Raw genomic sequence first — 13,741 nt, forward strand, 5'->3', positions numbered from 1 at the left:
TCATAATTCCTATATTCAGAACCCATTGATCATCCCAGCCAAGGAGTAGAAGAAATATGTGAATTAGATGACCAGTCTCACATCACTGACTAATTAAAAAGCAAATAACTAGACAACATAAAACCAATTCCTAGGCTGCAGTTCAGTGAACAGCTTTAATGAATGTACTCAAACACTGAGCAGTTCAGAAATCAAGAACAAGTCAGAGAAAGAAGAAAAGATGGAACTTATTGGGTGCTGTATTTGTGGTGTACGTTTCTGTTGTGAAGCTGATGCTGTCCTATTTGCATTCTGCTCACCACCTTTGCTGAAGCCCAGGAGTCTCTTAATCCCTTTTCTGTTGCTGCGGCTGCTAAAACTGCTCTATGTCTTTTACGCTGTCATATTTACTTGCACTAAAAAGTACTGCAAACCATATTACACTTATGCGTAGCATCACTTTTTACATGTCACAATATTAAAGAGCCTTGTAACATTCCCATTTCAAACCCTTATTTCAGGTTTTATAAATCCTGCCTGCTTCTAATTACAGCCGTGTAAATGTTAGCCCCACAAACTGGTTTACAAGGAATGGTAGGCGTCTATTTATTTTAAAATGTGAGTCATTAGAAATGGCAATGATTTTGCAGAGTCTTATTTTTTTAATACTAGGCTTTAATTTACAAGAGAACACAAAAGCTCTGATTTTTCACTCTGTAATCAGAGATAAGTTGAGTGGAGTTAATGGAACTGCAGTATTAAGAAATAGAAGGAACTGGCTAAATTTTGTCAAGGGTTGTGTTTTTTACACTGTCCTTTACATAAGAACACAAGGGATTGCTTGGAAAGATTCAGAGATAATACATGGAATGAAGAAAAATATATTTTTCATTATAAAATATATTATCAGTGACTGCTCTGGGGATTAATCAAAGCAAACTTTGAGGCTGAATTACAAATAGGAGCAATCATTTTCATAGGGTATTAGAAGCAGCTACTGTTTTACAAAGTATGGTCCATTTCTTTGCCAAGTAAAAATTGGTATCCTCATATTTTGTGAATGAAATGCAGGAACTGCTGATGCCTGGAACAGTGAAACACTGGTACAAGCTACCTGAAGACTGGGAAATGGCTTGCATTTGCAGTTTTGAATAGTAAGCTAGACAGTGCCTTCCTTGCATCACAGTTCATCTATGAAGTCTCCCAGGCAGATCCCAGAATGAGGGTTAAGCCAGGGATTGCCTGATAGCGTGTGACCCCTACAGATCCATCAGACCTGATAGTTATCTCTAGAAAAGGCATCGAGAGAGCTGGCCAGCCTTGCTCACTATAATCTTTGCAAGGCTGAGAAGAGCAGGGAGTTAACATGCAAGTTAGGATGCTACAGTCCAGGTGAGCAGAGAGCTAGATAGGTAAAAGATTGGTTGGATGGTGGAGGTGAGAGGACATGGTTGTAGGGTTGTATGCTCTTTGGATGCCAGTAAGAGTGGGGTACCCCAGGGGTCTGTCCTGGGGCTCATCCTGTGTAACAACTCTATCATTGACCTGGAGGAGGCAACAGAAGGCACTTCTGTGGGGTTTGCAGATGATATTAAACTGAGGGGCAGTTGATGAGCAGAAGAGCAGGCTGGAGGAACAGGCCAGCATGGATGCTGTTGGGCATAGATGGGAACAAAGCTGTGCTGTCTTATATGAGCAGAGGATGTGATACAAAATGTACAGATCTTTCTCAATCTCCTCCAGTTCTCTTGTTTGCAGTGCAGCTTTACTTGTTAGTTGTTGTATTTTGTTTAATCTCTCTTTGCAAGTGATCTACTGGGCATTGACCAGTGCTAAGGGCCAGGAAACATCACTCCAAAGAACTATCTTTATTTCAACTTTCAGTATGTTACTGTTCTTCCCCTTTCTGTCCCTCAGGCCTTGGTAAATCTCATAAAACCCTTTTCAGATTGAAATCCTACTCTTCCCAAGCCGTAACATGTTTTACAGCATGTATTTCTCTATAGTTATCTTAGTCTCTTGTTGACAGTCTTTAGTTACAGTTCCTTGGCTGGTAAATGTCTTCCTTATTCTTAATCTATCCAGTTTGTTTTGTTCAGTGCAATGCATGAGGATAATAAGTTGGCTCACAAGTACCTGACACTATTTCTTAGTTCTTTTTGTCTTGCCGGTGTATTATGAATAACACTGAATCCTGGGGATGTGTGGAAGAAGCCAGCAGCATTTTTCCTACTTGCACGTCTCCCAGAAGAGGTACAAGCTGCCTGAATTTCTCTAGTAAACTCAATGGATGTGCTTCACATAAAAGGTGTTCCAATAGTTCAATAAATTTATTCCAGAATATGATAATAAACAGTTCTTTCAAATGTCAATTTTAAGGCTTGCAAAATGTAACTATGTACATGCATAAGATCAGAGCATAAATCAGCTCAGTAAAATAGCTTTGTAAATATTTATGAACACAGGGCTCTTCGTTTCACACATTTTACTCCTTCTCTGCCCTCATCTTAAGTTTTCACTCGTCTTAGTTTATGGCTGGTAGTTTGGGTCGAGTACCTAACAATTGCTAAATTGCTGCCTGTTTTCTCTGGTATTGCATGTACCACAATCCTAGATCTTTATTGACTGCAGGTGAATGATCTATAGAAAGAAACGCCTGCATGGAGGAGCATATTCTGAATTCTAACATATCTGTTTGAAGTTTAGCAAGCACCATGTTGCTGAACTAAAGCACAGCCTGTATTTTCCTACATGAGCTTCCATCCCTCATTTGGCTGCAGGCAAGGCAGGACCCACATTCCTTGTTTGTATTGGTATTAGATGGGGCTGGTTATTCAGAAGGGTGAGGAAAGGGAGATTAAAAAAAAAGGTTGATAGGATGAAAGGTGTGGAATGAAAGAGATGTAAAGGGACCGTGAAGGAACAGTGGCTATCAAGATATAGCAGGGATGGTCTAATGGGGCCTGCAAAGATGGGCTATCCTCTCATGCAGATGTCTTTGTCTCCCTGGCGCTTTCTTCTGTGGCCATGATCCTTCCCCAGGCAACCTGACATTTTGGTGGCCCAGAGGAGAGGAAATGACCTTTTTTACTCCTTCCTTTACAGTAGACACAGGTGAGGGTAGAATGGTGCAGTCACAGAGACATTTTCTTTTTCAATTTTTACAAAGTTGTGCATATGCTCATTACTTCCACTTGTACCATGTAAGTGCTGGAATTTCTATTACTCTTCACTAATTCACACCAAAATCTCTTAGTTGCATTTTCTCCCTGTTTCACTAGTAGCAGATAGCACCATGTCGATATAATAACCAGAAACAAAATCTAAAAATAAACCTACTGATAATTTTCTCGTGTTTGTTTGACTAGACCCTTGAAGTTCCTGAGTGGTCATTTTGGGCTGAGATAAGTGCTATCATTTTTCTTCTTTCTTGTCTGCTGGCCCTCCAGCCTTTTTGAACTGCAACCCACAAGGGGTCTGAGCAGGAGGTGCTTATGGCAATTCAGGATGGATTATTCTCATTGAGGAATTGGCTTCTGCTGCTTCATGAGAGGCTTTGGCAGATCAAAAGCTGTTGCTGCTGAGATCCTGCCAGGCACGCTTCCCATGTATGCATGCTTCCCATGTATTTCTCAATGTCTTCACTGAAACTGCATGGGATCAGTGGAATAGGGGGTTTTGGGTGTGAAAACATTTTTCATTATGTTTAAACATCTTAATTTGAGATTTATAAGGACAGCCAGATACGCTGCCATTTAAACAGTATTTAATTGTGTTTGCATTTTCATAAGTGTAAAATAAGATAACTTATTAATTTGCACGCAGACTTATCAGAAGATTCCTGTACATTGTACAAATTTCCATCATTTAATGTTTTAGCATGCATTTAATCATATTCATGCAAATTTAAGTGTCTTTCTGACTGCAGTGATATCAGTCAATAGCAGCTACCCTGAACTCTGATGATCGTCAGTTTGGTGTAAACACACCAAAAAATATTCTTCATAAAGTATATTTCGGAAAGCTTATTGACTATTCCTCCTGAAATTGTGACACACTTTGTATATTTTAGATACTCCTCAAGCACACTGCTGGTGTACTTGAGGAAATAAAATGCTCTTTGATCAAGTAGAATGTTTGTCTTTGGTGAGTCTTGCTTAAGGTTTTTATTCTTTCATTTGCATAGTCTGTAGTCAGTGGTGTTCCCCAGGGATCTATACTGGGTCCGGTCTTATTCAACTTGTTTATCACCAACATGGATGAAGGATGGAATGCACCCTCAGCCAGTTTGCTGATGATATGAAACTTGGGGTAGTCACTGATACACCTGAAGGCTGTGCTGCCATTCAGCAGGACCGTGATAGGCTGGAGAGTTGGGCAGAGAGAAACCTGATGAGGTTCAAGAAGGGCAAGTGCAGGGTCCTGAGCTGGGGGGGAGTGGGAATAACCTCAAGTACCAGTACAGAGTGGGGGCTGATCTAGTGGAGAGCAGCTCTATGGAGAAGAACCTTGGAGTCCTGGTGTATGACAAGTTGACCATGAGCCAGCAGTGTGCCCTTGCAACCAGGAGAGCCAGTGGTATCCTGGGGTGCATTGGGAAGAGTGTGACCAGCAGGTTGAGGGAGGTGATCCTGCCCCTCTACTCGACCCTAGTGAGGCCACATCTGGAGTACTGTATCCAGTTCTTCTCAGTACAAGAAAGACAAGGATCTACTGTAGAGGGTCCACTGGAGGGCCACAAAGATGATTAGGGTTCTGGAGCATCTCTCTCTTGAGGAGAGACTGAGGGAGCTGCTCCTGTTTAGTCTAGAGAAGAGAAGCCTGATGTCATCTCAAAGGCAGGTGCCAAGAGGATAGTCCCAGCAACAGGACAAGGAACAATGGCCATAAAATAAAACACAAGAAGTTCCACCTCAACATGACGAAGAACTTCCTTACATTGAGGGTGGCAGAGTACTGGAACAGGCTGCCCAGGGAGCTCATGGAGTCTCTTCCTCTTTGGAGACATACAAAACCCACCTGCATGCATTCCTGTGTAACCTGCTGTAGATGAGCCTGCCTTGGCAGGGGGCTTGGACTAGATGACCTCCAGAGGTCCCTTCAAACCCTAACAATTCTGTGATAATTAGTCAAAAAAGATATATAGTCTTTTGCAGGTGACTTAACTTCCAAGTGTGTCCCTTCACCTCATGTTTCCTGATGACCAGTTCCAGGCAAGTTACATCCAGGGCTTTCTGCAATCCTCATGTTGCTGGCCCAAGATGCCATGCTCTCCACATCCAGGACACAGGGCTGGGGTGAGATCCAGGTGTGATGGGCCAAAGGCCAGTGGAATTTAAAATGTGGAGCAGCCACCATGAAAGCATGGACATTTCAAGAACATCTTGAGAGGAATTAATTATGATATTGCTCTCCTTCTCCTTTTTTTTCTACTGCCTAGAAAAAAGAGAGCATTGTTCTGTTTTGGTTTTTTTTTTTAACAGAACTTCTGCTTCTCTTAATCAAGTAAGAATGGGAGTGTATTCTTACACTAGCAGATACCTTGTCTACATGTACAAGCCAAGTCTGAGACGTTTCCTTGAATGTGCAGAACCAGTACTTTCTGCAACAGGGAGCAGCAAGCAAAGCCTCAGAAACAGTGGTGTCACTGTTATATACCTGCTTTTCCTGCAGTACCACTCCTTCATCTTGGAGGATCCAGGGCTGGGTTCCCAGATGAAGCTTCCTCTTAAAATTATGCCTCTCCAGAGACCCGAGATTGTGAAGGACCTCTGTTTGCAACACTAAGTACAGTAAATGCTATTGTATTATTCAACAGTAGCAAATTCAATAATCCTACTCCCGTCACTTTCTAACAGGATAATATTAAAGGCATTCCTCTGGGATGGAGAGTAATAATTTTCTAATTCCCTTCAGTATTTCATGCTTTGCAGTATTGCAGCTAATTTTGTCTTTGTACCTTATTAACATTCACAATGACTTTACAGTCCCACCCTAATAGTTCTTAGCAGAAGCAGTGACTGTGAAGGTGACAGCTGACAGTGACACATTTTCCTTCTTTTTCTCTGTAGTCTGTACTATCCTGGTTTCCATCCTCTGAGGGCTGTCCAGCTGCTGCGAGTGGGCAAACTGCAGTACAGTCAAGACATGTTTCCTCAGGCACTGGAGACCTTGAAACAGGTCAGTATTGTGAATTGTTTTTTCTCTGCTCTCCTCCCTTGCTTCTCCTGAAAATGCCATGTGACCTCCCCTTCTGCTCTGGCTGTACCTCATGCCTTTAGCTACTCCTCACTGCTTCTTTCATCAGTGGTGTTTCCCCAGGCTCCAGCTGAATGTGATGGTGGGTCACTGCTGCTCAGCATTTCAGGCGTTGACATCCTCCAGTATCAGTCACTGCTAATTACAGTTTGATAGCTCAAATGTGCCTGGATGAAAAATTACTATTAGATCTGAAGAAATAAAATTATCTCACTGCCTCATATGTTCCTTCTTCCCATGGCAAAGTGAATCTGGGAGCACTGAAAGTACAAGAACAAGTGCAGAGCTGCAGTTTCTTCCCTTCTTATTCACAATCAGGGTCTGTGATTTCAGGTTGGAGAACTTTGTCTTTAGAACATGTATTTTATTGTGAGCCACACTCAAATCAACAGGCATACTTCTTGATCCTTCCTATTTCTTATATCATTCATCACCTTTGATCTGGTTTTGCAGCTGCTGCTTTGTTAGTTACATTTCAGCTTTAAGCCATCCTGCTTGGACCTGAGCTGACTTTTATATTCATTTCCATGTACCTCAGGCTCCTTTTTGTCCTGCTGTTATATTGATGTTAGTAGCATCTTAAATATATTGAATAATATCCTTCCATGTGCAACATGTCCTCAGGATGTAGGCTCTTACTTGCTTCCCATCTCAAGCTTTCAATCACTGCTGGGGTGCTTTTCCCCCTCTGTAAGATGTGCTGCCTCCTGTTTCCCTCAAAGAGGTCTTACGCTTCTTCTCTTGTATTATTGATTGTCTTGTGGTCAGTTTGGCCTGAAGACAGTACGTGCTCCATTTGGTTCACCTCCAGTGCCTGACACAGCTCCTCACTGTGCCAGGTGCTGCAGAAAGCCACCTGACCCAGATACTTGCCTTTACCTGCTGGGCAGGAGCAGGCCCCAGGACTGGCACCCGCATCAGAAAGAAGTGCAGAATTTGGCTCCATGTTCCCTTTGATTAGTGTCTATACTATATGAAGAGCTAGTCTTGCAGCAAAGAGGGCAACGACTTGGAAAAAAGGGGATGGGTGTCTGCACAGGGGGTGGGGGAGAGGTGTTTTTTTACTCCTGCCCAGATCCCCTTAAAGTTAATATCAATCATGACTCTCTAGGCAACTTAGTATTTTGTACTTACTTTTTTTTCAACCCCCATCTCTCTTTGGTTTTAACATTTGAATAATGATGCAAGCTGAATAACTGATAATTTTCATGTGTTGAAGTAATAAATTAATATTTAATATGATGCCACTCTTGTTAAGTCTTGGTATAACTTAAATCTTCACTTTATATATTTTACTTAAATTGTGGCCAATTCCGATCATTAAAAAGCAGATGGAAGAGTAATCAATTGTATTTTCCATGCATTATTCAGAAGTATGTCATATATCTGTCATATGCCAAGTAATCTGCTTTGCTCTTTCCACCATAATATTTATTTTCCAAACATTCTGACTTTCCTTTTTAGTGCTGGAATGAGACCCCAGTCTGTTTGCATTCATACTGCCATAATATATAAACATTATTCTAATTGCATTTCTAATATGATACTGCATTAAATTAAAATGGAGTAAATTCCCAGACATCTGAATGCTGCTTTTCAGTGAATGTGGACATTGTGATGGGGATTAAAATGTTTTTAGGGAAGAATGTTTTTATGTTCATACATTTTTTGGTTAAGAAGTTGCCCATTGCAAGCCAAATTGCTACTGTATGATGCTTTGAATACTGAGCAATGCCTAACAAAGAAATCTTTTTTCAAGCTGTGATCTCCTCTTTCTCTGCAAAGGGAGATTAAGGTCCTGCTTGCCATTCTGTGCCGTACCTCAGTGCACCTCTGTGGTTTTCAAGCCATTAGTGGTCCACAAGGACACAGTAAGTGCTTTACAACTGAGGTGATGAATCCTGTTGTGGTTTCACCTATTCCCTATTCAGCCTCCCCCTTTTCACCCACATGTGCGAGACAAGGAGAGACTGAAATGCCACTCTGGGAGCACAGCTGAGAGGAGGAAAAGCTTCTTGTCATCGTGTTTCTCCATGTAACTTGTAAACGTAGAACAGAACACTTTGGATGAGCTCTGCAACTGATTCACTTTCTTGCTGTCTACACTGGAACAAATTAGAGGAAGATATAATTCCCAGTTTGTTGTGAGTAAAGGATTTGATTCCTAATATAACTTAGATAATGTCCTAGAGTTAGATGAGAACACAGTTTGGCCCTTTGTGATTAGATGTGTCAACAGAGCATGCCACATGCTCAGAGCAGAAACTCGATTACCTTCTCTGCTTCATTACTCTTCTTAATACACTCTGACACTGAATAGCAGCACCCTGTTGGAACCCTCGTCCAACTAATTTCAGTGTGGCATTAAGGAGAAGGATGTGGAAGGTGCAGAGGAATTGAGTCAATCTGAGTGAAATTCGCCTCATATAAATCCTGTTTAATCAGGCACAGCCTCAGAGCTGCTGGGGATTGACAACATCTCTGCAGCAGATGCACAGTTTAAGACCAGTGGATCTTAACACACAGCTCTCCAGCCCAGCCCTTACTGCTGCTCTCTGTGCTACCCAAAAATTAATCACTGTCATAATCACCTTGCTCTTAGTTCCCTTTGGGTTTAGCTCTCTACCCTGCATCCCCAAAGAAGGCTTAAATAATGTGGAGGACATTATGTTGCCCATTAGAAAGAAACCCACCCCTAACTGCATATTAGGCTCTGCAGAATCTATTTTGCCAGAGTTTGGAAATAGAAGTGTTGCAGAGAGGCAATACTCCACTAGAATAAAACCTGAAGGTAGCCCTTGGTTTATTGTACAACCAACATATTGTTTTTAAATTTGTATACATGCATATATGAAAGATATAATGGTGGGAGGACAAATGGAATTATAGATCAGGAAAACTTTTATCAGGAAAGGACCAAAGTTGGAGCCGAGCCTGGAAAATGTAATTTAAAGAGCCTGATATGACTGTAAAGCTCCAATAACAAAAGTTGCCACAAGCTGTCTTGTGAAGAGAAAATCTTCTTGATGGGAATGCAGCACTCCTGCAGGAGCTCAGGACGCAGCTGCGTCCCTGGAGCTCATGGGAGCTCCTAACAAGTGTACAGATTTGCCCTAAGGTGCACTTATTATCATAACTATTTGTTTGGTGTCATTTGTTACCTTCACAGCACTATAAGCAAACTTGTTGGGTTGCCCATATCCTGGGTTGAATTGGACTTGACTAGGAGTGACAGGCAGAATGCAGAGGGGAAGGCTTGGATTATAGAAGATGACTTCATTGGTTAGTGTCTCCTCAAAGCAAGACAATGGGTGCTGGAGCACTACGTCTTGGGTGCTGCGCCATCCTCTGGGCGGTGGTGGTGGTGGCTGCCTTCCTGAGCAGGGCTGTGGTGCCCATCTGTTGAGCGATGGCAGGTGGGGAGGGGGGCAGGCAGGAGGATACACGTGTGGGACACTGACCATCCAGTTTCCCCTGCAGACCCTGCACTTGGCTGGCATGGTCTCGGGAGTACTTTTCTCCCACCGCGAGCTGATGGGCATGGCTGTCTTGTCTCGTGAATGCCTGCAATAGGTGCAATATCATTTCCTTTCTTATGGTAATCCCTGTTGTGGAGCCAAAAAGCTCAGGAATTGGGGTAAAATCCTTCCCAGATTTCACAGCAACACTGAAGAAATACCCTTTCTCTAGGTGTTTACTTCAAAGGCTGAATTGTTTACGAGCTGTTATTGATAGTAACTGTGATAGTTTTCGGTATTCCTATGCCTGTTTTAACAACTTTTCCCTTCAGTCAAGTTGGAAAACCTCAGATAGCCTCTGTGAAACACTAGGCTACGCTTCCTGCCATTCTGGCATGTGGCCATTTGCTTTCTGCTTTCCTTGTGACAGAGCTGTGCCATCCTGCATCTGCTCACAGTTCTCCACTGCCATGCCAATGGGCATCCTGTCCCATCCCCATGCAAATCAGGCGCAAATGCCTGCACTGCATCTCATTTGCATTCATGGAGCAACAGCCATACCTCTAATCTAATGAGTTTTATATTCTTCAGGGAGACAGTATGTGCCTGATGACACTGTGGCCTGTGTTGCTGTCTTGCAATTACTGTAGTTTTTCATAATTAGATTTGCTCTTTTAGCTGAGAGGAAGACCACACAGACCACATGAATCTGCTCAGCCTTGACTCTGCTGGCTAGCTGTGAGGACAGGGGAGTGGTCAAAGAGCCCACATGTTCCTGCTTCTATCCAGAAAAACAACTCCTTGCACTGGAGCTGAAATTATCCCCGGTTTTGCACTGACCTCTGCAAAAACAGCTACATAGTCTAATACCAGTTGAATTTAGGGATTACACAAATCATTGCTGTTCTAACTTTGATGCAGCTGGTTCTGACTTGTACTGCAATGTATGAGACAGTACATTGCATGAGAATGATTTTCTCCAAGGAAACAAAAGGATAAAGACTGAGTGTTTTTTTCTGCCATACTGAGGAAAGAAAAGAGACAGAAAGGAAATGCTGGAGCAAGAGATAAGTCAGCAAGGGTAGCATTACCTAAAAATTAGGTTTGATATTAAGGATTTTCGCTTTTTAATAGAGGCATATCCCTATGGACATCTCTGGCTGGGCATCAGGGTGTCAGGGTCCAAGTCCATCACTACGAGCCTGACCTCTGTCCTGTAGGGGGACTGAAGATCAAGGTCAGCTGCCCTGTCACTCAGATGGGCCCAGGTGCACAGCTCTTTGCATACACCATTCACAACAAATACATCACCTTTCTGGGACAGGGCATGCAAGCACTGTGCACCAAGTGTGTCAGGATCCATGCCCAATTTCCCTGGCTACTTTGATCAAGCGTTATCCTGCCCCTTCCTAGTTATACTGGGCACAGCTCCATGTTACTGTACTACAACACACACATTGCTTCTGAAGCAATTCTGCTCTGGGCCAGAGCGAATTTCCTATATCATGCAAGTATTCATCTTTCTCCATCCCTGGAAGGACTGACTCTTTTTCTTGCTTTTCAGACTACTTTTTCAATTATTTATTAAAAAAAAAAAAGCTCTTGTACAACTTTTTTCATTTTTTTTTTTCAGAAAGTATAATTATAACTTACTTGCAAATATTTTTGAGAAACAGGACCAGCTTTGAATTTCAATTAACATAGAAGTGCAGAAAAAATGAGGATTTCTGGTTTCATTCACATTTCTTGGGCATTTCTAATAGTGATGAAAGTGTTTCATTGTTCTGCTTAACTGAGTACTTTATCATTTAGTAGTATGGCATTCTGGTAGCTCAGTATATATTTGACTCTTTTTAGAGCTCCTTACTTACTCTGATTTGTTTTGACTGCTATTTCAACTGTTCTTTCAATCTTTTGCTGCCTCCCTCTTCTTTTAAGAATTTTAAGAATTAGCTAATTTGAAGTAAAAATAAACTGTGCTAGAATTTCCATATGCTTGCCAGTCTCTAGAATTTAGAAGTAGGCTTTCATTTCTCCCACCAAAGAATATATTTATTTTTATTTTTATCTTTCCAATTTAAATGAAGCCCCTTCCTCAACTTTGTTTCCAAAAAGATATTCCATCTGCAAGGCAAAGCTGATTTAGCTGAATTTCATCAGCTGACTGGACAAGGAACCCTTTGAAACACAGGTTACATTCAGTTTTTGGCAATTTTTCAGTTTGGGATGATGAAAAATCTGTGATGTCTTTTCTCTTGCCAGTACACTCCTAGCTCCCTTGTTCTATCTTCAGAAGTGCTGAATCAATTTCCATCTGGTATTTCCCCCCTTGCAGGAGGAATTTTATAGAAGGAAGAAGCAGAAATGTCATACGAAAAGTGATGATCTCAACATGAGTTGGGCAAAGAGCATTTCAGACATATCTGTGGCAGGGAATCAGCAAAACTACAGGCAATATGAGCAAGTGTAAATTGGCCTAGTAATAGAAGATGACAAACACACAGAGAAACTAATCTCTGGGAATAGCAGCAAAGACCCATTACCCTGCATGCCTTTTTACGCTGAAACTATTAACGTACTGATTTGTTTGATGCTATGTATAGCTCCTCCTGATAGAGTTAAAGCACTTTATTCCATTGGTTAAGCATTAGTCCATTTCTATTTACAGGCCTTTGTGGCTACTAACATGATGAACATCACTGTCATCTTTTAAATAGTGTATTGAAACCATGGGTGCTGCAGTTGACCAATCTTCAAGTGGCCTTCATGCCTCAGTGCAAAAGTATCTTCCTCTGTTATTCCAAACATTCATCTGAGCAATGTATTTGTGGTTTTTAACACCTAAGAATAATGTGCCAGTTCCTCCTCCTTTGTCAGGGACAAATCATCATACACTTTGGGATGCTTCACTCCTATTTTGACTATGCTGTGCATTCAAGCCCAAGCTGCCAACCACTTGAGGTCCAGTACTCACATGACCACCCTGCTGCAGGGTCCAACCCCTTTGCATGGTCTGCACAATGACTAACATGTCCCTTTCTGTTCTTTTCTCAAGGCCTATAATGTTATGAAGGTGACCCATGGGACAGATCACAGCCTGATGAAAACCTTGATGGAGATAAAGGAAGAGTGTGAGGCTATGATGAGAATACAGTGAAAATAATCTCTAGTCTGGAAAACAAAAGATTCAAGGAGAAAGAAAATCAAATTATTTTTATTTCATTGTGAAGCTTCTTCATGATGTTAGTGTCTTTTCCCTAAGACCCATTTGCTGTACAAAAAAGTTTAAGATTTATTAGTTTTGCTGTATAATTTGAATTGAGTTCATGTTTGGAGGAATTCCTGTAATTTTCAGAGGATTTTTTGCTCCTATCATCAATCTAATTGACAATACCTTATTATCAATTTACAACACCTAATTTAATTGATAATAAGTATTGGGAAATGCATACAGAGTCTTCATCAGTTACAAACTGATCTAATTCCATTTATATCAGCAGTCAATTTTTATATCAGTTTATGCCAGCAATTAAGAATCTCATGTCAGACGCATTATAATTGCAGAGAATATGCTTTTTCCCTTTGCCTTGACCTTAGATATGGTTTCCAGAAGCCTGATTCAGTGCGCTTTGACATCAAATAAGTTTCTCAATGTTCTAAATGAGATTTTCATCCCTCCCAATGTATCTTCAGGGCTCTGTCCCTCTTCTTCTTGCATTTCATATGTTATAATACTTAATATTAAAATGGATTGAATAAAAAATTTTATCAAAAGTGTATCTGTGGAAATTGCTTACTCTGCTTTCTCCCCGTTATGCCTCCTTCAAAGGCTTTTTACTTCATACGACTTTTAAAAACAGAGAGATTGGGGCCTATGAGCTCAATGGTATGATTTCTAGACCTTTCTGAGTCTGTGGGGTTTGAATGTCACTTCCCCAAATAGTGAAGCCCAGAGACTTACAGACGAAAGCTGTCATCCACAGGGAAGAGAAGGATGTCTTGGAAAGCACAGGCACCTCATTTCTCCATGCTATCAGCAAGAGAGT

The 13,741-nt window shown here is 41.4% G+C and overlaps 1 protein-coding gene across 2 annotated transcripts in view; it reads left to right on the top strand.

The window, feature by feature from the left end:
- The window catches only part of SMYD3 (SET and MYND domain containing 3), a 402,948-nt gene extending 389,479 nt beyond the window's left edge, over nt 1-13,469 (top strand). For both annotated transcript variants that reach the window (XM_027683730.1, XM_027683739.1), the window contains exons 11-12: nt 6,051-6,159; nt 12,751-13,469. In XM_027683730.1, the coding sequence (XP_027539531.1) occupies nt 6,051-6,159; nt 12,751-12,852 (211 nt within the window). In that variant the 3' untranslated portion in view covers nt 12,853-13,469. The remainder of the gene's footprint in view (nt 1-6,050; nt 6,160-12,750) is intronic.
- The last annotated feature ends 272 nt before the right edge of the window (nt 13,470-13,741 follow it).

This window comes from Neopelma chrysocephalum, unplaced genomic scaffold (genome assembly GCF_003984885.1).
Source record: "Neopelma chrysocephalum unplaced genomic scaffold, ASM398488v2 Primary Assembly neopelma1_23, whole genome shotgun sequence".
NCBI classification, from domain to species: domain Eukaryota; kingdom Metazoa; phylum Chordata; class Aves; order Passeriformes; family Pipridae; genus Neopelma; species Neopelma chrysocephalum.